Source organism: Elephas maximus, chromosome 4, assembly GCF_024166365.1.
Source record: "Elephas maximus indicus isolate mEleMax1 chromosome 4, mEleMax1 primary haplotype, whole genome shotgun sequence".
In the NCBI taxonomy this organism is placed as follows: Eukaryota; Metazoa; Chordata; class Mammalia; order Proboscidea; family Elephantidae; genus Elephas; species Elephas maximus.
Window position 1 is genome coordinate 162,313,274 of NC_064822.1, and position 20,947 is coordinate 162,334,220.

General features: G+C 39.1%; 1 protein-coding gene across 4 annotated transcripts in view; it reads left to right on the forward strand.

Moving 5' to 3' along the window:
* CFAP54 (cilia and flagella associated protein 54) overlaps positions 1–20,947 on the forward strand; it is a 499,063-nt gene that overhangs the window by 407,477 nt on the left and 70,639 nt on the right. For all 4 annotated transcript variants that reach the window (XM_049884120.1, XM_049884121.1, XM_049884122.1 and 1 more), the window contains 2 exons: positions 13,152–13,258; positions 18,093–18,234. In XM_049884120.1, the coding sequence (XP_049740077.1) occupies positions 13,152–13,258; positions 18,093–18,234 (249 nt within the window). The remainder of the gene's footprint in view (positions 1–13,151; positions 13,259–18,092; positions 18,235–20,947) is intronic.

The window sequence follows — 20,947 nt, forward strand, 5'->3', positions numbered from 1 at the left end:
TCTAGCAAAATTAAAGTGCACAGCAAATAGGAAAAACAAAAAATCCAGTTTTTCTCCAAATGCTGTTTATAAATTTGTATCACACGTATAACTTATTGTAATGTTTATGATATTTACCTTTATCCATATCTATTTCCATAACAATGGATAGACATTTGGAAAAGGGCTAATTGGAGGCAAGAGGAAGGAGGGTAAATATATAAATATATAGAAGCAGTCAAATATCAGTCCCCTGATCTATTGGAGACCAAATACTGATTCAGATTCTAGCCGTCTTGAAAATCAATCAAGCTTTTAAAAATGGAAGAGTTGGTCAATATAGCCTTTTGCAGAGGAACTTTCCACAATAGTATTGCTCTGATTGCTGCTTTCTGTAAGAACAGCCTCAGGCTTTATCCATAAAATGTTTGCCATGTAGTTTTGCCCTTGTCAGCATTTCTTTTCACTTTTTGGCTCCTGCATTGGTCTACTCTTGCACTTCCCTGCCCTTGTGTGCTGTCCCCCCTCTACCTGTGCCCCTGGTAGCTTCTGCTACTCCTTCACTCATGTGACCCTTGTCAAATCCTGAAACCTCCGGGGCCTACCTCTCTTTGTTCTTGAGCACTGCTTCTAACATTGGTCACTTCTTTCTGCCTCCTCAGGCTGGCAACCTGCTACTAACTCTTGGTCAATTATATATTTCTTACTAATCATGCAAAGAGGGAAACTTTAAAATATCACTTCACAGAAACACGTAAAGCTATTTCCCATATTTTTTTTATGTATTTTCCTTCCTACCCTTTCGCAATCAAATTCTTGCCAGATATCGCATATCCATCTCCAAACAATGAATCTGTAGTTTCTTTTAGGGAAATTTAGAGCAGTCATTTTCAAATTGTGGTCCCTATCCTATTAAGGGATCATAGAATCAATGTAGTGGATCATATGCATTTTTAAAGAAATCAAATAGAAAAAAAAAATCAGAATGCACATATAGTAAGTGAAAATCTCTTATGAAACTTTTGTTTCATATATAAAGTTAAAAACAAATTTTCCTAGATAAGGTGATCTTCAGCATATATCAGAATTTATTTACTTGTTAGCAAGAGAACCAACAGGATGATAAAAGAGAGGGTATGGAAATGGGAAGATTAAGTAATTGGGAAAACTAAGCAGCTAGTTTTTTAAAAGAAGTGTAAAATTTCATTTCATAAGGTCATAGAAACATCACATCCATATTAGTTATTACAAGGGAAGTCTGGGACAGGATGATTTGAAATGTCCTGGCACTGCTATTAGTCAGGGGGGAAAAAAAATCTAAAAGCGAATGCTAGGACTGCATCTCTGGCTGAATAATTAGAATAACAAGATTTCATCCATCAATAATAATGTCTAGCAATTAACATGGAAGCATGAGCTGGTGTCAGGGATTAGAAGCATAGCACCAACAATTCTGATTTAAACAGGTTGCTCTGAGTCACTTCCTTAAGCTTCAAAGACACAAAAATGAGCAGTTTTCTCATTTCGTAGTGTGGGGACATCCTTCCTCCTTGACCATAAAAAATGTAGTTGATACCATAAATCATAGTAAAAAACAGAGAGAGACACTGCTTAGAGGAACTAGATCTTCTCAGACCTAAGATACTGTATTTTGGAAGATAACTTTGAAATTTATTTGGTGATTTAAATATTGATATATTTGAGCATTTATCCACTCATTGTCTCAGGACTTCACTGTGAATAACTGGCTAAAGCTCATAAACCCACAAAACCAAAACCAAAAACCTGTTGCCATTGAGTCAATTCCAACTCATAGTGAGCCTATAGGACAGAGTAGAACTGCCCCATAGAGTTTCCAAGGAGCACCTGGTAGATTTGAACTGCCAACCTTTTGGTTAGCAGCTGTAGCACTTAGACACTGTGCCACCAGGGATAAAACCCACAAGATAATAACAATAGTAAATAGAGCTTACTCTGTTCCAGGCACTTTCCTTGTACTAACTTCACAACAAGCCCATCGGGTAGGTTACTACCATTATCCCCATTTTATGGGAGAGGAAAATATGAGGCAGGATGGAGAAATTCAAGCAGTCTGACTCCAAGTCTATACTTCGAAGCGTGGTACCACACTGAGTCCTCAGATAATGGCCCTGGCTGTAGGGTCCTGTCTGTAGGCAGGATGGTAATGAAGTAAAATTAATATCTGACTTAGGGCTTTGATGTTTCCAAGGACTGAGAGGGTGGCTGGATAACATGCAGGCTAACACTATTTGACCCACCTACTTGACCTGCTTTAGCTTGTTCATTACACTGAAACAGAAATGCTAATAGGAACCTGGGATGCTGGTGGCAGCAAGTAGATATCCTCGCACTGGCAATTTTGATGAAAATTGTTTAAGTAATTTGAAGGGGAAATATCTCCATGCTATAATACTTTGGAGTTAAGTTTGTAGCTTGGAAAAGTTTAGCTTCTCAAGTATTAAAAAAAAAAACCTGTTGCTATTGAGTCAGTTCCAACTCATAGTGACCCTATAGGACAGAGTAGATAGAACTGCCCCATAAGGTTTCCAAGGAGTGGCTGGTAGATTTGAACTGCCAACCTTTTGGTTAGCAGTGGAGCTGTTAACCACTGTACCACCAGGGCTCCTGGTGAGTGTAGGGTATAAGAAATACACTATCCTATTTGACAAAATTAGTACAATGTAGTAGAACCACGTTACAAAATATTCTTCATAACTTGGTTACAAACTAAGCATCTTTTGAACAATTTCAGTACCTTGTAGCATAGACACTAAAGAGGCTGCCAGGAACTATCATTTTAATGGACCTTCCGGACGCTGGATTTTAAAATAGCTGTGAAAAATAACTGATTTAAGTCAGAGAGACATATGACTAGGAACGTGTTGCTGTTGAGTCAATTCTGACTCATAGCAACCCTACAGGACAGAGTAAACTACCCCACAGGGTTCCCAAGGAGCACTTGGTGGATTCAAACTGCCAACTTTTTGGTTAGCAGCCATAGCAGAAAACCACTATGCCACCAGGGCTTCCATATGACTATAGCTTAGCCTTAAAAAGATGTAACCATGGCCAAAGGTTTAGTGGCTCAAATTTGTCTCAAAATTACACCTTAGGATGTTTATCTTTCTCCTGCCTTGTCTTCCTGGCATTTTTAGCATCTAGGATTTCCTAGTAGGATGCTTGGGTGCCAAGTCAGCCAATTTGAGTTTCAGAATAAGATTTGGATTATGTTTATAACTTGAGCAGGCTCAAGAAATGCAACTCAGAGCGAGTAGGGAAGAGAGTCCATAAAGAATCAGTTGTTGTTAGGTGTCGTCGAGTTGGTTCCTACTCATAGCAACCCTATGTGCAGCAGAAGGAAACACTGGCCGATCCTGAGCCATCCTAACAATCATTGTTACAATTGAGCCCATCGTTCCACCTACCATGTCAGTCCGTCTCGTTGAGGGTCTTCCTCTTTTTCTCTGACTCTCTACCAAGCATGATGTCCTTCTCCAGGGACTGACCCCTCCTGAAAACACGTCCAAAGTATGTGAGACATAGTCTCCCCATCCTTGCTTCTAAGGAGCATTCTGGTTTTACTTCTTCCAAGACAGATTTGTTCATTCTTTTGTCAGTCCATGGTATATTCAGTATTCTTCACCAACATCGCAATTCAAAGGCATCAATTCTTCAGTTTCCTTTATTCATTGTCCAGCTTTTGCATGCATATGCAGCAGTTGAAAACTCTATGGCTTGGATCAGGCACACCTTAGTCTTCAAGGTGACATCTTTGCTTTTTAACAGTAGCTGTTCCCATCTCTATCTTATTATATAGATTTCAAAAGACCCACTGGTTCCGAGTTAGACAGACATGGGTTTGAATCCTTGCTCTGCCACATACTCTCTGCTTCACCTTTGACAAGTCACTTCCCATCTCTGAGCCTCAGTTTCCCCATGTGAAAAGCAGGATTATTATTAATAACAATGGCACTGTGGTGGAAACCACAAGGGTACTCCCTCCATCCAATAGATACTCTCCTATTTTCTCCCCTGGTTTTCATTTGGAACCATAGTCACCTGGAGTAAAAACTTTTATTTCCCTGCTCACGATCATTAGCCATTAAAAAATTAGAGAAATGCAAATCAAAACTACAATGAGATTCCATCTCACTCCAGTAAGACTGGTATTAATTCCAGAAAACACAAAGTAATAAATATTGGAGAGGTTGTGGAGAGACTGGAACACTTATACACTGCTAGTGGGAATGTAAAATGGTACAACCACTTTGGAAATCGATTTGGCACTTCCTTAAAAAGCTAGAAGTAGAACTACCATACAGTCCAGCAATCCCACTCCTTGGAATATATCCTACAGAAATAAGAACCTTTACACAAACAGATATATGCACACCCATGTTCATTGCACCACTGTTTACAATAGAAAAAGATGGAAGCAACAAAGGTGCCCATCAATGGATGAATGGGTAAATAAATTACGGTATTTTCACAAAATGGAATACTACACATCAATAAAGAACAATGATGAATCCATGAAACATCTCATAACATGGAGGAATCTGGAAGGCATTATGCTGAGTGAAATTAGTAAGTTGCAAAAGGATAAATATTGTATGAGACCACTATTATAAGAACTCAAGAAATAGTCTAAACACATAAGGAAATATTCTTTGATGCTTATGAGAGTAGAGAGGGAGAGAGGGAGGGAGAGGGTATTCACTAGACAGTAAACAAGAACTAGGTGAAGGGAAAGACAACACACAATACGGGAGAGGTCAGCACAATCAGATTAAACCAAAAGCAAAGAAGTTTCCTGAATAAACCAAACACTTCCAAGGCCGGAGTAGCAGGGGTGGGGGTTTGGGGACCATGGTTTCAGGGGACATCCAGGTCAATTGGCTTAGTAAAATCTATTAAGAAAACATTCTGCATCCCACTTTGGTGAGTAGTGTCTGGGGTTTTACACTCTAGCAAGCAGCCATCTAAGATGCATCAATGGGTCTCAATCCACCTGGAGCAAGGGAGAATGAAGAACACCAAAGACATAAGGTAATTATGAGCCCAAGAAACAGAAAGGGCTACATAAATCAGAGACTACACCTGCCTGAGACCAGAAGAACTAGATGATGCCTGGCTACAACTGATGACTGCCCTGACAGGGAACACAACAGAGATTCCCTGATGGAGTAGGAGAACAGTGGGATGCAGACCTCAAATTCTCATAAAAAGACCAGACTTACTGGTCTGACTGAGACTAGAGGGACCCCAGAGGTCATGGTCCCCAGACTTTCTGTTAGCCCAAGACTGGAACCATTCCTAAAGCCAAGTCTTCAGGCAGGGATTGGACTGGACAACGGGATAGAAAATGATACTGGTGAGGGGTGAGCTTTTTGGATCAAGTAGACACATGGGACTATGTGGGCAGCTCCTGTCTGGAGGGGAGATGAGAAGACAGAGGGGGACAGAAGCTGGCTGAATGGACATGGGAATACAGGGGTAGAGAGGAGTGTGAGGTCTCAGGGGGAGAGCAACTAGGAGTATATAGCAAGGTGTATATAAATTTTTGTATGAGAGACTGACTTGATTTGTAAACTTTCACTTAAAGTACAATTAAAAATAAATAAATAAATAACTTTATTTCCCAGCACGCCTTGATGCTAGGGGAAGCCATATGATTATGTTCTGTCCAGGGAAGTGTAAGCAGAAGTGTTATGTGCAACTGCTTGTAAGCAACTTTAATAAGAAGATTGAGTCTTTCTTCCTGCTGGCTGAAATGTGGTTATGCAACTATTTTGGACCATGAGGAGAAAGCCACACGCTGAGGATGGCACAGCCACAAGAAAGAAGGAAATAGAATCACTGATGCCTGCCCTGGGTTAACCATTTCTGGACTTCCTTAAAATGAGAAAGAAATAAACTTCTTTCTTCCTTAAAAAAAAAAAATCAGTAGCTGGTTCTTCCTTTCAGCGTGTGAGGCCTGGTTTGGAGGGAATCCAAACTGCAACAAGGGCCATTGTGTTGAGTGTAGCTGGACAGCCCAAGTCATGGTATTCAGAGGCCACAGAAGGATCAAACCTGATTCAGACAAGCATTATCAAGTACTGGAAGTCTAATCAAGCAAAGCACTCAAAAGCAAGACTCCCTCTGGCCAGTGAAAACACAAACATGGAGAGAGGTGAAATAGTTCCTGGAGGTGTGTTTTTATTTAGTGCAGGAATCTAGCCTGTCTGGAAAGAAGTGCAGAGACAGTGCTTTTTTCTGAGGGTCTTAATAAGAGCTAGATTCTATTCAGAGTTCCGAACAAGCAGGCTATCCTAGCAGGATACTGAAGGAAGAGTTTGGGTTTCTGGGAAAACTACCAAGTCATAATAAAAGCAGAAGCCCAGTGCTATGGACCTGGCCAACACAGACGGCGGGAATGCTGTAACTCAGAGGCATGCAGATGTTCAGGCCTCGCCTCTGAGATGCTGAATGTGGTTGGCCAAGTTAGTAGCTACAGCCTGGTCCTGCAGTTGGGGCCTGATATTCCATACAGCTTCTGGGATTTGGAGATGGCAAAGGCTGCATCAATGATGCAGGAACTGGCATCTAGTCAGCCCTGGTCCTTGTTATCCAAAGCGTGGCTGATAACCCGCATCGCTGGCATTCTCTGGAAGCTCGTTAGAAATGCAGAATCTCAGGTCCCACTCCAGACCCACTGAATAAGAATATGCATTTTAATAATATCTCCCAGGTGATTTAAGCACATTCCAGTTTGAAATGCACTAGTCTAGACCTGTGCTATTAATGCACCGTAACAGCTATAATGATAGTTGTTGGAGGAGCTACCCCATTGCCATCTGTTACAGTAGGTGCCACTGGAAACCTTCTCTGACTTCTGGGTACTATCCAAGTCAAATTTCAGAACCTCGAAGAAATGAAGTGAACATTTATTTGATGCTCTTATTTTACAGATGAGGAAACTAATTCCTATAATGCTAAAGTAACTTGAGCTATGCCACAACTCATTAGTGACAGAAATAGAAATGAGAACTTAAGTCTTCTGATTCCTAATATTGTGTTCTTGGTAACACATCCTGTAATTTAGCTGCTTACTAATTAATTGATAGAACATACTGTATGCCAGGCATTGTGTTAGCCAATTCAAAGTGAGAAAGTCAGAAATCAACTCCCTTTATTGGAAGAAAGGCTCTTCTTTTAGTAATAATAATGATAAATATCACAGTCCTCTGCCTAGCCCTTCCCATCCCTAAATGCCCTTCCTCATATGCAATTATTTTCAGCTCTTTCAGTTGTTTTTGTTTTTATGGTATTTTCTTCCATATATCTAAATTACATGCCTCACATGTCTGTTTTTTCGAGTGGTCAACTTCACACATTACCATAGGGAGGAGGATTTAGCATTCTTATGTTAGCATCTCGCCCCTCGCCTCACATGCTCTTCCCTTCCTCATTTCCCCTAATAGAGTTATGTCACAATTCTCATTTAAATCGTAGTCTGTGTTATTATGACTACGTAAATAGCTCTCACAGCTGAGCCAAAAAAGGCACCATTTCCCTTCTTCCTGTCTTTATCTTCTTTCCTGGAGTTTAAAATTGCCCTATTTTTGTTTAACTTAGTGTGCTATATATTTTAGAATATCTAACTCTTCTCAAACTTTCATAGAACTATGTAATTCATCTTCATATGGTTAAACTCATGAGACACTCAGTTCTGTTTTGGAGACAGACTTCTTAGAATCTCTATCCGTTTGCTTCAGACTGGACTCGTTGCTCTTGAGGCCTGGTGTCAACTATCCTTTTAAGACTTACATCCAACATCCTCCTGAGAATTCCCTCATCTCTCTCCTAGGTTGGGTTGCCTGTCCCTGCTTACTTATGTTGGATAAAAACATCTTCCAACTTCATGATAAAAGGTATATTCTCATTACATTTGTTCTTATTATTCAAAGGACTCACCAGACTCCACAAAAATGTATTCATGAAAGACTCAAATAAAGGTAAGGCAGAAAAAAGAAAGCATGAGTAATCTTAGGGAGATCTGAGATGTGTAGGAGCAGATTCCAGGGGCCTCTGTCGGTTACACAGGACACATTTTATCTATGGATCGTGAACGACCAAAATTTGGTTAGATACTTTGATCTCAAGAAAGCTGCAGTCTCATCTGAGGCGTCGTCTCCTATAATTATCTGTTCTTATAGCCAAAACAAGGCATGGGAACAGACTCAACAATAGAAATGAAGACATAATAGAAGCCAGGTACAAATCATCGATATGTATATTTTTTATAAAAAATGCTGACAAGATGCTACAGGCCTGCCTGTGGTATATTTCAGACCCTATGGCTTCTTATTGTTCTTAGTCACCATGGAGTCAGCTCTAACTTATGGTGACTTTACATATAACAAAGCGAAACAGTGTCTGGTCCTGAGACACCTTCATGATTATTGGTATGCATGAATCCATGTTGTGGCTATTGTGTCAATTCATCTCACTGAAGGTTTTCTGCATTTTCCACGACCCTGTACTTTACAGGAGCCCTGGTGGAGCAGTTGTTAAGGGCTTGGGCTGTCAACCAAAAGGTCAGTTTGAATATACCAGCCAACTCCTTGGAAACCCTGTGGGACAGTTCTACTCTGTCCTATAGGGTCATTATGAGTTGGAATGAACTTGATGGCAATGGTTGTTTTTTTTTTCCTACTTTACCAACCATGATGTCATTTTCTAGTGATTGATCTTTCCTGATGATGTATCCAGAGTAAGCCAGCCAAAGTCTTGCCATCTTTGCATCTAATGAGCATTCTAGTTGTATTTCTTCTAAGATTTATTTGTTCATTCTTCTGACAGTCCGTGGTCTATTCAGTATTCTTCACCGAAACCATAATTTGAATGCATCAATTCTTCTGTCTTCCTTTTCGTTTGTCCAGAATTTGCATGCATATGAAACAACTGAAAAGGCCATGAGTTGAGTCAGGCACACCTTCGTTATCAAAGTGACATCTTTACTTTTTAAAACTTTAAAGAGGCCTTTTGCAGTAGATTTTCCCCATGCAATGCATCATTGGATTTCTTTAAAAAAAAAATATTTTGTTGTTGTTGAAAATATACACAGCAGAATATACACCAATTCAACAATTTCTATATGCACTATTCAGTGATATTGATTACATTTCACCCTCCTTTTCTGAATTGTTCCTCCTGCATTAATATAATCTCCCTGCCTTCTAAGCTTTCTACCTAACCTTTCAAGTTGCTGTTGTCAATTTGATCCCATATACATAGTTCTATAAAAAAGCACAGTGCCCAAGGTAGACATTCTTTACTAATTAAGTTAAACTCTTCTTTGGTTTAAAGAAGATTTAAGGGGTATTTTTGGCTTAAGGTTTAAAGAGTTATCTCAGGGCAATAGTTATTTCAGGGGTTCATCCAGCCTCAATGAAAGAAAGCCTGGGTTCAATGATAATTTGAAATTCTGTGCTGCTTTCCTTATTTTGATCAGGATTCTTCTATAGAATATTTGATCAAAACGTTCAGTAATGGTAGCTGGGCACCATTCAGTTTTTCTGGTTTCATGGCAAAGAGGAGGTAGTTGCTCCTGGAGGCAGTTAAGCACACATTCCATTTCCGTGTCCTATTCCTGACTGTCCTTCTTCCTATGTTGCTAGGTGAGTAGAAATCAACCATTGTACCTTGGATGTCCACTTATAAGCTTTTAAGACCCTGTGCACTACACAATGAACTAGAAGATAGAAAACAAGGTGATATTAGGCCAATTAACTGGGATGTCCCATGAAACCATGACTCTGAACCAAGAAACCAAATCCCATGAGGTGTTTGGTTGTACATAAGTAGCCGCAACAGCTGCTCTTCTGTTGTTGTAAGTAAGTATATATATATATCACACAACTTGACTGCTGCTTCCATGGACATTGATTGTTGATCCAAGTAGAATGAAATTGTTGACAACATTAATTTCTTCTCCATTTATCATGATGTTGTTTATCAGTCCGCTTGTAAGGATTTTTGTTTTGTTTTGTTTCATGTTCAGGCATAACCCATACTGAAGGCTGTAGTCTTTGACTTTCATCATTAAGTGCTTCTTTTTTTTCTTTTTTTTTTGGCAAGCAAAGTTGTGTCATCTGCATATCAATGGATGTTAATAAGTCTTCCTCCTATTCTGATGCTGCATTCTTCATATAGTCCAGCTTCTTGGATTATTTGTTCACCATACAGATTGAATTACTATGGTGAAAAGATACAACCCTGCCTCATAGCTTTTCCAGTTTTAAACCATGCAGATCACTAGTTGGTACATTCCATTCAGATTTGGCGAACAGTCAATACCATCAGTACACTCCCTAGAGATGATTACAGTGTTGCAACAGACTGACTGAAGTTAACCCTGTATTTACACTGGACGTAAAAAGACCTTGGATATATGGGAAAAGTCTTTATTTTAATGCTTAGTTCACTGTCTGGTTAGGTACAGAATTCTAGGTTGAAAATTATTTTCCCTCAGAGTGTAGAAGGCATCCATTGTTTTATGACAATCCTGCATCACTACTGAGAAGTCTAATCCCATTCATGTAAAGATTTCCAATTCTTTATATGTAACTTCTTTCCTCTGGAAGCTTTGGATATCTTCCCTCTGTCTCCCGTGTTCTAAAATCACATGATGTCTCTTAGTGTGGGCCTTTCATCCATTGTGCCCCTATTAATCTGGAAAGTAATATTCTTCAGTTCACAGATATGTTCTTTTTGATAATTTCCTGACCCTGATTATTTCTGTACTTGCTGTTATTCAGTTAGTGAACCCACTGGGATGCGTCTAATTTTTTCATCTTTCCCACCCCCTATTAACTATCTTCTTAAATTTAGACTTTAATTTGGGGGAGATATATTCAATTTTATATTTCAAATCTTCTATTGATGATTTGTCCCTGGGTGGTGCAAATAGTCAATGTGCTCAACTGCTAACAAAGATTAGGGGTTCAAGTCCACCCAGAAGCACTCGGAAGAAGGGCCCTCCAAACATTATAATTTTTTTTTTTTTTGGCCAACTGGGCAACTTCCCTCACTATTTTCATAAGCGAGGTATGCCTGCGTTATTGTGTGGGTATGTTATTTACGTGGGCATGTTATTTATGAAAAATATACACTTCCAAAAAACTGAGCCATTGAAAATCCAGTATAGCACAGTTATGCTCTGACATACATGTTGTTGCCATGAGTTATATCAACTCAACAACAACTGGTTAAGTGCTTATCGATTACTTAGTTGTGATTTTTTTAATGCTCAGTGCTGTTTCTCATCCTCTGTTTCATTTTTAATAGCACTATGTTCTTGTTTCACAGTTGCAATATTGTTTTTCTTCTGTCTGCGGATATTAATTATGGATTCACAGAAGTTTTCTTCTGCTCTCTGTCTTGTATCTGATTCTGCAAGTTCCTTTCTCCTATTAATTTTGGTCTCTGCCTTTCATGTCTATTGACTTTTGGCTGTCCATTCATGTTTGGAGTGAGGGACTAAAGAGCGTATTGGGTCAGGCTCATTGATTTATAGACCTCACTGTAGTGTAACTGCATAAGGAGCTAGCAGTTCCATTGGAGGGTACCAAAATGTCAGTGTCTGTAGGTCTTTTTTCTTTGACTGGTGAATTTCCCTGGAGAACTCTTGTAGACTCCTGCCTAGAGAAGGGTTATAGAAAGCCTGTTTTTCTGGGAGATACAATAGGGGAGTACCTCATGTTCAGAATACAGACTTTCACTTCATTCCCCTGATTTCAATGCAGCATTTCATCCCAGTACCTAATGTCTCTGAACATAGAGCCTCTCTGATTTAACCTCAGCAGAGAGCAAAATTGAAGAAGTTCAGCCAGGAGAGTGGAAGTGAGGGAAGGGGCAATTCCTGGTTGCACGGGCTCAGAGAAGAAATTGGGGGATAGTGTCTAACTTCTCCTATTTGTAGCTCACCCATTCTCCCACCTTCTCAGATACCAGATGCCTCTGATTCTTAAGCATCTTCCGTGCTTTCTGTTGGCAACCACTCTGAAGGCACTTAGGGCACAACCTTTGCTTTCTGCTGAGTCCGTAATATTCTTGCGAGTGCTTTCTGTCCTTCAAAGTGTTCAAATCTCTTGTCTGCCTCACCTCCTCAATTTGTTCTGCCTGTCCATGGATTTATGCCTTTTTTAAAAATCCCTTTGCACATATTTTAGGGTAGTTTGCAAGGACACGGAGATAAATAAAATGCATGTGTTTAATTAGTCATTTTTGACTGGCACCTTTGAGCCTTCCCTTTCTTATAATCAAAATGAGGTACTTTGATAAAAGCTAACACTCTATGAATCTGAAATTCTATGACTCCATGACTGTAAATAAGTGCTTCATTGTATGGAAGTGATTCTAAGAATTGCCAGAATTCAAACCATATGGGAATTACTACAGCATGTGTCACCAGGAGAGGTTTGATCTTAGAAGTGGGGACAGGGACAGTGTGTGGGGGGATTGGATGGATGAAGAGAAGAGTCAGGGAAAAGCCTAACTGAATGCACAGAAAGGCTGTGACCAAGGAAGGGAAAGGCACACATGGAGGAGTAACAAAAAGCAAAAAGTTGGATATTCACCAGGTATGTATTCAGTGTTTGCCCTAGAGGGCCTGGATTTTCTGGATGGTGCAAACAGTTAATGCACTCAGCTGCTAAACAAAAGGTAAGAGGTTCAAATCTACTCAAGGTGCCTTGGAATGAAAAGCCTGGTGATCTAAAACAAAATTTTTTTTTTGTTGTTGTTGAAAACACTATGGAGCACAGTTCTACTCTGAAATACATGGGATTATCGTGAGTCAGAGTCGACTGGATGGTAACTGCTTTTTCTGGTAGAGGCCTGCCTGGAAATGCGAAAATTGAACTTAATTGCAGTAAGAAATGTCACTCTTGAAAAATAATATAATATTGTTACCAAAAAGTATTTATTTTCATATAAATTTAGCACAATTCTTGTTCATATCATTTCTCTTTAAAGTCAATTGAAAAAGAATCGTTATTCTAAAGAAAACTTTTCTTAGTGTGATATTATTTTGAGAATACTGAATTTTTGAGGCAAAATGTAATTTTGATGTCATATTTTATATGCCTTTTAATTTTTTATAGGTTTTATTATTGTATGCATATAACTTGAAGCCCCTGAAGATTGTAGATGTTAGACATCCCAGTTCCAGCAATTTATTTGTTGGGTCTTTCATTGTTCCACTGAACAGGCAAGTAAAGATAACTAATGCACAATTCTCTAACCTTCTGTGATGATATCTCATAAGAACAGATTGGTTCAATAATTTACAAGGTAAAGCACAAGAGAACTTTTAAAAGACATTTTAAGAAGAATCTTCCTTTTACTCAAAGGAGTATCGTATTACAGTGGTTGAGAGTACCGACTCTGAGTCCAGCCGGCTTTGTTTAAATTCCAGTTGTGCCCCTCACTACCTGCACAACCTATGACAGGTTAATTAACCTCTCTGTACCTCAGTGTCCTTATCAGTGAAATGGGAATAATAATAATAGTACCTAGGGGTTTTGGAGGAACATTTACTATCACTTCATGAAGATTATACAAGGGTACAGAGGTGTTGCCTGTACTGTATTTTGCCCATAATTTTGATGCATTTAAAAAAATAACTTATTGTCGCTCTGTATTGGGTTACAGAATTAAGCCCAAACCCTACCACCTCCATTGCCTCACCTTTCCCTCTTTACGGAATCTTATATTATCCCCTAAGTCAAAAGTGTCTGCTGCATCCAGGCTGTTTTCCTCCCTCTCCATGACATATCTCTAACTTTTGCTTATGCCTAGTTTCTCTCTTTTCCCATTTCCCTTAACCTAATTCCTCATTTAAAAGTTTTTTTCATTGCTTACACAATTTCTTTTCTATTGACGTATATGTATGTAAAGGAGCCCTAGTGGCACAGTGGTTAAAGCGATCAACCGCTAACCAAAAAGTCAGTGGTTCGAAACCACCAGTGGGTCCATGGGAGAAAGATGTGGCAGTCTGCTTCCATAAAGATTACAACCTTGGAAATCCTACGGGGTCTCTATGAGTCAGAATTGACTCAACGGAAGTGGGGTTTTTTTTGGTACATATAACCAACAAAACTGAACCCATTGCCATCATGTTGATTTCGACTCATAGAGACCCTATAGGACAGAGTAGGACTGCCCCCATACAGTTTCCAAGGAGCACCTGGTAGCTTTGAACTACCAACCTTTTAGTTAGCAGCCGTAACTCTTAACCACTATGCCACCAGGGTATACATATATACACATGGACTGGGTGGTGTTTCGCTCTGTTGTGCCTAGGGTTGTTATGAGTCAGAACCGACTCAATAGCACCTAACAACAATAACATATGTATGTATGTGTTTGTATGTATATATATATATATATATACACATAACAAAGCATTTGCTATTTAACATTTTTACATGCACAGTTAAGTGAAATTAGTTACACTCATCATGTTGTGCACCCATTACCACTCTTTTCAGATTTCTTCATCACCCTTTACAGAAGCTCAATGCCCACTAAGCAATGACTCCCTCTTCCTCCTCCCTCCCACACCTGGTAACCACTAATAAACTTCAGTCTCTATACATTTGCTTACTCTAGGTATTTCATGTAAGTGGTATCATACAATATTTGTCTTTTTGTGACTGACCAATTTTACTCCACATAATATTTTTAAGGCTTATCCATGTTGTAGCATGGAAATAACCTAAATGTCCATCAGCAGATGAATGGTGAAACAAAATGTGGTGTACGCATACAATGTCATATGACTCAGCCATGTGGGATCATACAGCATTTGTCCTTTTGTGACTGAACTATTCACTCAGCATAGCGTTTTCAACATTCGTCCATTTTGTAGCACGGAGACAACATAAATGCCTATTAGCAGATGAATGGTGAAACAAAAGGTGGTACATACGCATCATATAAAATGACTCAGCCATAAAGAGAAATGAAGTCCTAATACATGCTAGTTAATTTCTTTTTGATTCCAATGCTCATTGTCCTTGGGACTTGGCCTTCATTTTTTAGTTGTAAGATGGAAGTAACAATACCTGCTCTGCCTAACTTTTGGGGTTATTGTTAGGATCAAGGTAGTCAAAGTATAAGAACATGCACTGAAAAGCTAAAAGCACTGGGTGAATGTCAGGTGTCATTCCAACTCCTGTGTCTGTTACAGTGGCAGCAAGTGTGCCACTCTCTGACCTGTGACGCGTCTCGTAAGTACTTAGTGAGTGGGGAATTGGTGCTTCTCTGTCCTTCCTTGAGGAGTCTTGTTCTTGTTCCAACATTTTCATTTTGACAGACTTCTTGGCCTCCCTATGAAATAGAATAAAACAAGAGCTGTTTCAAGAGCTGGCGGAACTTCAATTATTCACTCCATTTTCTCTTTCTTTTTTTTCCTTCAGTGAAATAGCAGAAAACCTAGGCATAGGTCATATACCAGCATATCTAAGCAATAAAATTAGGAAATTATGCACTTGCCTTGCAAATCCAGAACTACATAATGAAAATGATTTAATTTCTTTAGAAGAGAATGTAATCAAACTGACGGGCTTCTTTTTCTATGCCAAAAAGCTCTTCATTCTGTGTGTTTATGATCAGCAGTGGGGTTACTAAAATTAAGGACATATTCTTATCACTGAGACCTTCACAGAGATGGTACCTGACAATCTTTCATCTGAAACGTTCTTGGTGGCACTGTCAAAAGGGATTGTTTCTCTGTCCCCGGGTGGCATCCCTGTGTTCTTGAGTTACAAAATCAGTATGTGGGGAGTTACTCTTGTTGACCATCCTTTAGTAGGCAATATGAGAGTAAAATTGGGTAAAAAATAGGCCAGAAAAGAGGGAGCTTGGATAACCTGCAAATTGGGCAAACCTCCTCTTTAGTTCACTTCTGTTCCTCATCTCTTAGTTAAATTCTCATAAGGAAAAATGTATTTTAATCCTTTACATTTTTCTTACAGCAACAAAAGAAAAGATAGTGGTCTCAATAAACATATATAAAGATTTCTGTATGGGAAAGACTTATTAAGGTCTGTCTGAATGGTAGTTACGCTGTTTTGATCAAGTTCTCTACCTCTGCCTTTAAACTCCATATTAACCAAGGGCCTCCTGTCACCCACATTTTTACTTATCACTTCGTCCTGCCCTCCAGACCATGGCAGACTGGGCGAGAGAGTACTCGCAAGTCAACAGATGAGAGCAGAGGCTGTGGGCAGCTAGTCAAATATAAAAAGAATGCTGGATGCTTTTTTGTAGTACCAAGGTAGAGGCCAAATGAAGCTGGCTCAGGTATTGACCTAGAAGGGGAAGATACATGTGGGAGAGAAGGGAGGTCAGTAGCAAGACAGGCTACAAAGGCAGGAGCAAGTGAGGTCATGGGGTTTGGGCCTAACACTGAGCCTGTGGGTCATCTGATGGGTGCTTCTTGCACAGAGGTCCAACATGCCCGGCCTGGCCCCAATCTGCTCTTTACAGAGCTAGATGGGACCATTTACTTCTGTAACAGACAGTGCAGTTCTGGACTTCCATTAACAATCTGCAACCCAAACATAAAAGAACTGTTTATACTTCTTACAGTTACAGCTTTGTTTTATTTGGAACAGAAACAAGAATTTTTTCTCTGGCTATTAGAATGAGGAATGGTGTTTTAGAATACAGTCTTACCTTTATATAGCTCTTAATGGTTGCGACTATATATAGCTATGTCATTTGATCCTTACAAAAACCCTGTGATTTAAATGAGGTGGATTTTATTATTCTTGTCTTGCAGTAGGAGGAATCTCAGGGTTGGAGAGGTTAAGTGACTCTGTAGGTAGGGGTCCCATGGCTAGTGTGTGATGGAACCAAGAATAGACTTGATTTCTTTGAGTCTTAAACTTGTTCTCTCTCTAGTGCATCAGGGGGCTTTTTTGGCATCGATGACCCATTTTTGATGGGTAAGCTTTCCAAATAAACAAAGCAGACTCCAACATTTTAGCAACAGGTCTTTACATTTTAACTGTTGCCTTTTTATAATAAAGTTTCCAAAACATACTATATCATTTCGGATCCCTTTATATATAAATAAAAGTACTTTTTATGTTTTATTTCTGAGAATCGTTGTTAGTATAATCACGTATTATACCATACTGCAGATGAGGATACTGTGGAAAAAGAGAACTGGCATTCTCAACATAGTCCGGATGTTAGTGTACTCTTTCGGATCATTTACTTCTTTCTTATGAAAATTTTCTCCTTCTCTGAATGGAGACACACACACACAGTATGTCTGTAGTGTGGAGCTCCTGAGGGCTATGCAGGTGGCTATTTGCCCCTTCAAACTTTCCATCTTCTGACTACATTGGTTCACTTTTGGCTTCAGAGCATCCTCTGTTCACTGAGCTGCGCCCCCCGAATCTTTCCATTTTTAGCATCCTTGTCACTGTATGCTCTGTCCTTCTAGGATTTTGCATTTCTTTCTTTCTTGATTCTTCTCCCCACACAAACAACACATTTATCTGTTGTGGGCTCATTGACTAGCCTTTTAAAGCCATTGCTAACTTGTCATAATTCTTCTTAACTTCACGTCAACCAGTCAACCGCAGCCTAGCATTAAGATTTGTATTGGAGTAAATCTCTTTATTATTGCCTGGAGTTTCTTTGGCTACGTGGATATGTATTTTCTTTCTTTCTTTTTCTCTTACGCAATATTTTGGATGTGTACCTTTATTCCATTGTAACTAATTCAGTTCATAATTATACATTTTATCTAAGGTTATAACTAGATCATAAATATTATGAGGGTTAGGATTGTTTCTTTTTGGTTGTGGTTGGGTCTCTAGTACTCAGAAGAGTTCCAGGTGGCTAGCATGTACTCAGTAAGTATTTGTTGAATGAAGGAATGATTGAATAAATGATGTTTGTAGATGTCAGAATTCTAATCTTTAAATAACTGAAGGCTTACTGAACATGTATTATTGAGTATGAAAATAAATGAAAGCCTCTTAACTTTTCTAATAAAATACATATATTTTTGTTACTTTTAGAGTTATTTCAGTACATGAGAAGCTATCTAATCTTGCGCAAATAGCTGAAATATCATTACCAAGAGTTCCTGAGATTACTTCAGATGAAAGCATAACCGAAATAGAAGCAATAGAAGAGAAATCAATTGATACAGAAATGGAAGTAAGTTATTAAATAATGGAAAATTACCTTACTATTGTAGGATGAATGGCATTATACATAATTACTTAAATTATTATTATTATTTGTTGTTGTGGTTAGGTGCCATCGAGTCAGTTTTGACTTATATCGACCCTGTGTAAAACAGAAGGATACACTACACAGTCCTGCACCATCCTCACAGTAATCGCTATGCTTGAGCCCGTTGTTGCAGCCACTGTCAGTCCATCTCATTGAGGGGCTTCCTCTTTTTTGCTGAACCTCTGCTTCACCAAGCATGATGTCCTTCTGCAGTGACTCTTCCCTTCTGATAACGTGTCCAAAGTGTGTGAGACGTAGTCTCACCACTTTTGCTTCTAAGGAACATTCTGGCTGTGCTTCTTCCAAGACAGATTTGTTTGTTCTTTTGGCAGTCCACGATATATTCAATATTCTTCGCCAACACCATAATTCAAAGGGGTCAATTCTTCTTCAGTCTCCTTATTCATTGTGCAGCTTTTGCATGCGTATGAGGCGATTGAAAACACCATAGCTTGGGTCAGGCACACCTTGGTCTTCAAGGTGACGTCTTTGTTCTTTAACACTTTAAAGAGGTCTTTTGCAGAAGATTTGCCCAGTGAAATGTGTCATTTGATTTTTTGACTGCTGCTTCCGTAGGTGTTGATTGTGAATCCAAGTAAAATGAAATCCTTGACAACTTCAGCTTTTCCCTATTTATCATGATGTTGCTTAGTGGTCCAGTCGTGAGGATTTTTGTTTTCTTTATGTCGAGATGTAATCCATACTGAAGGCTGTGGTCTTTGATCTTCATCAGTGAGTGCTTCAAGTCTTCTTCACTTTCAGCAAGCAAGGTTGTGTCATCAGCATAATACAGGTTGTTAATGAGTCTTCCTCCAATCCTGATACCTCGTTCTTCATATAGCCCTACTTCTTGTATTATTTGCTCAGCAAACAGATTGAATAAGTACGGTGAAAGAATGCAACCCTGACACACATCTTTTCTGAATTTAAACCACTCAATATCCCCTTGTTCTGTTCAAATGACTGCCTCTTGATCTATGTACAGGTTCCTCTTGAGCACAATTAAGTGTTTCTGGAATTCCCATTCTTCACAATGTTATCCATAATTTGTTATGATCCACACAGTGGAATGACTTTGCATAGTCAATGAAACACAGGTAAACCTCTTTCTGGTATTCTCTGCTTTCAGCCAGGATCCATCTGACAACAGCAATGATATCCCTGATTCAACTTCCTCTTCTGAATCCGGCTTGAATTTCTGGCAGTTCCCTGTCAATGCACTGCTGCAACTGCTTTTGGATGATCTTCAGCAAAATTTTATGATATTGCTTGATGATTTCTGCATTCGATTGGATCACCTTTCTTTAGAATGGGTATAAATATGGATCTCTTCCAGTCAATTGACTAGGTAGCTGTCTTCCAGATTTCTTGGCATAAATGAATGGGCACTTCCAGCACTGCATCCATTTGTTGAAACATCTCAGTGGGTATTCTGTCAGTTCCTGGAGCCTTGTTTTTTGCCAATGCCTTCAGTGCTGCTTGGACGTCTTCCTTCAGTGCCATTGGTTTTTGATCATATGCACCTCCTGAAATGGTTGAACGTCAACCAATTCTTTTTGATACAATAACTGTGTATTCCTTCTATCTTCTGTTGATGCTTCCTGGGTCATTTAATATTTTCCCTGTAGAATCCTTCAGTATTGTAACTCGAGGCTTGAATTTTTTCTTCAGTTCTTTTAGTTTGAGAAATGCTGAGTGTGTTCTTCGTTTTTGGTTTTCTAACTTCAGGTCTTTGCACATTTTGTTATAATACTTTACTTTGTCTTCTCAAGCCACCCTTTGAAATCTTCTGTTCAGCTGTTTTACCTCATCATTTCTTCCATTAGCTTTAGCTACTCAACTTCAAGAGCAAGTTTCAGGGTCTCTTTTGACATCCATTTTGGTCTTTTCTTTCTCTCCCAGTAGTTACATGAGCTCTTTCATATGTTCATCCATAAATTTTTACCCAAGTGTTCGTATTTCTCAAATTATCTCTTAATTCTATTTTTTCTTCCTGGAGCCTCCCATCCTTCTGCTCCAACTGAGGACTGGTTGCTCTCTGTGCCTGCTGCACAACAAATTCTGGACACCCCTCCCCACCTTTTTGCTGTTTTTGAAGTTGGATTCCCAGCTACTTGGATTCAGTCCCTTGTTTTACTTCCCTGAAAGCTTTTAGGATCGTCTCTTTATTTTTGGTCTGGTGTATCTTTTTTTCTTATTTTATGCTAGGTTAATATTTGGTTACCAGTAACAACACATTTTTAGTTCTTAGAGGATTTTATTGGTATGATTTTTTTTTCTTGTTTCCCTCATTTGTGCACTTTTATTATATGAAAGTGTCAAAGTTGCCAACTCTCATGATTTTCACATTACACCTGTTGGAACTACAGTCTGAATTCATCAGTAGAGTGAATGAATGCATTTTTCATTATTGTGACACCAATGAGTCCAGCTCGTTGAGGATCTATCAGGCGAGTACAGTTGGCCTTTACAAAATGTCAGTTTCTAGCATTTGTGGCTCCTGTGCTCTGTGCTTAGATTTGTCATAGAGCAGATGTCTTAGAATTTTGGTTGCACATCCTTTCCAGTGTCCTCAGATATTACAACATGAATTACCACCAGATGTTTAATTACGTTTAATTACACCCATTGCTGT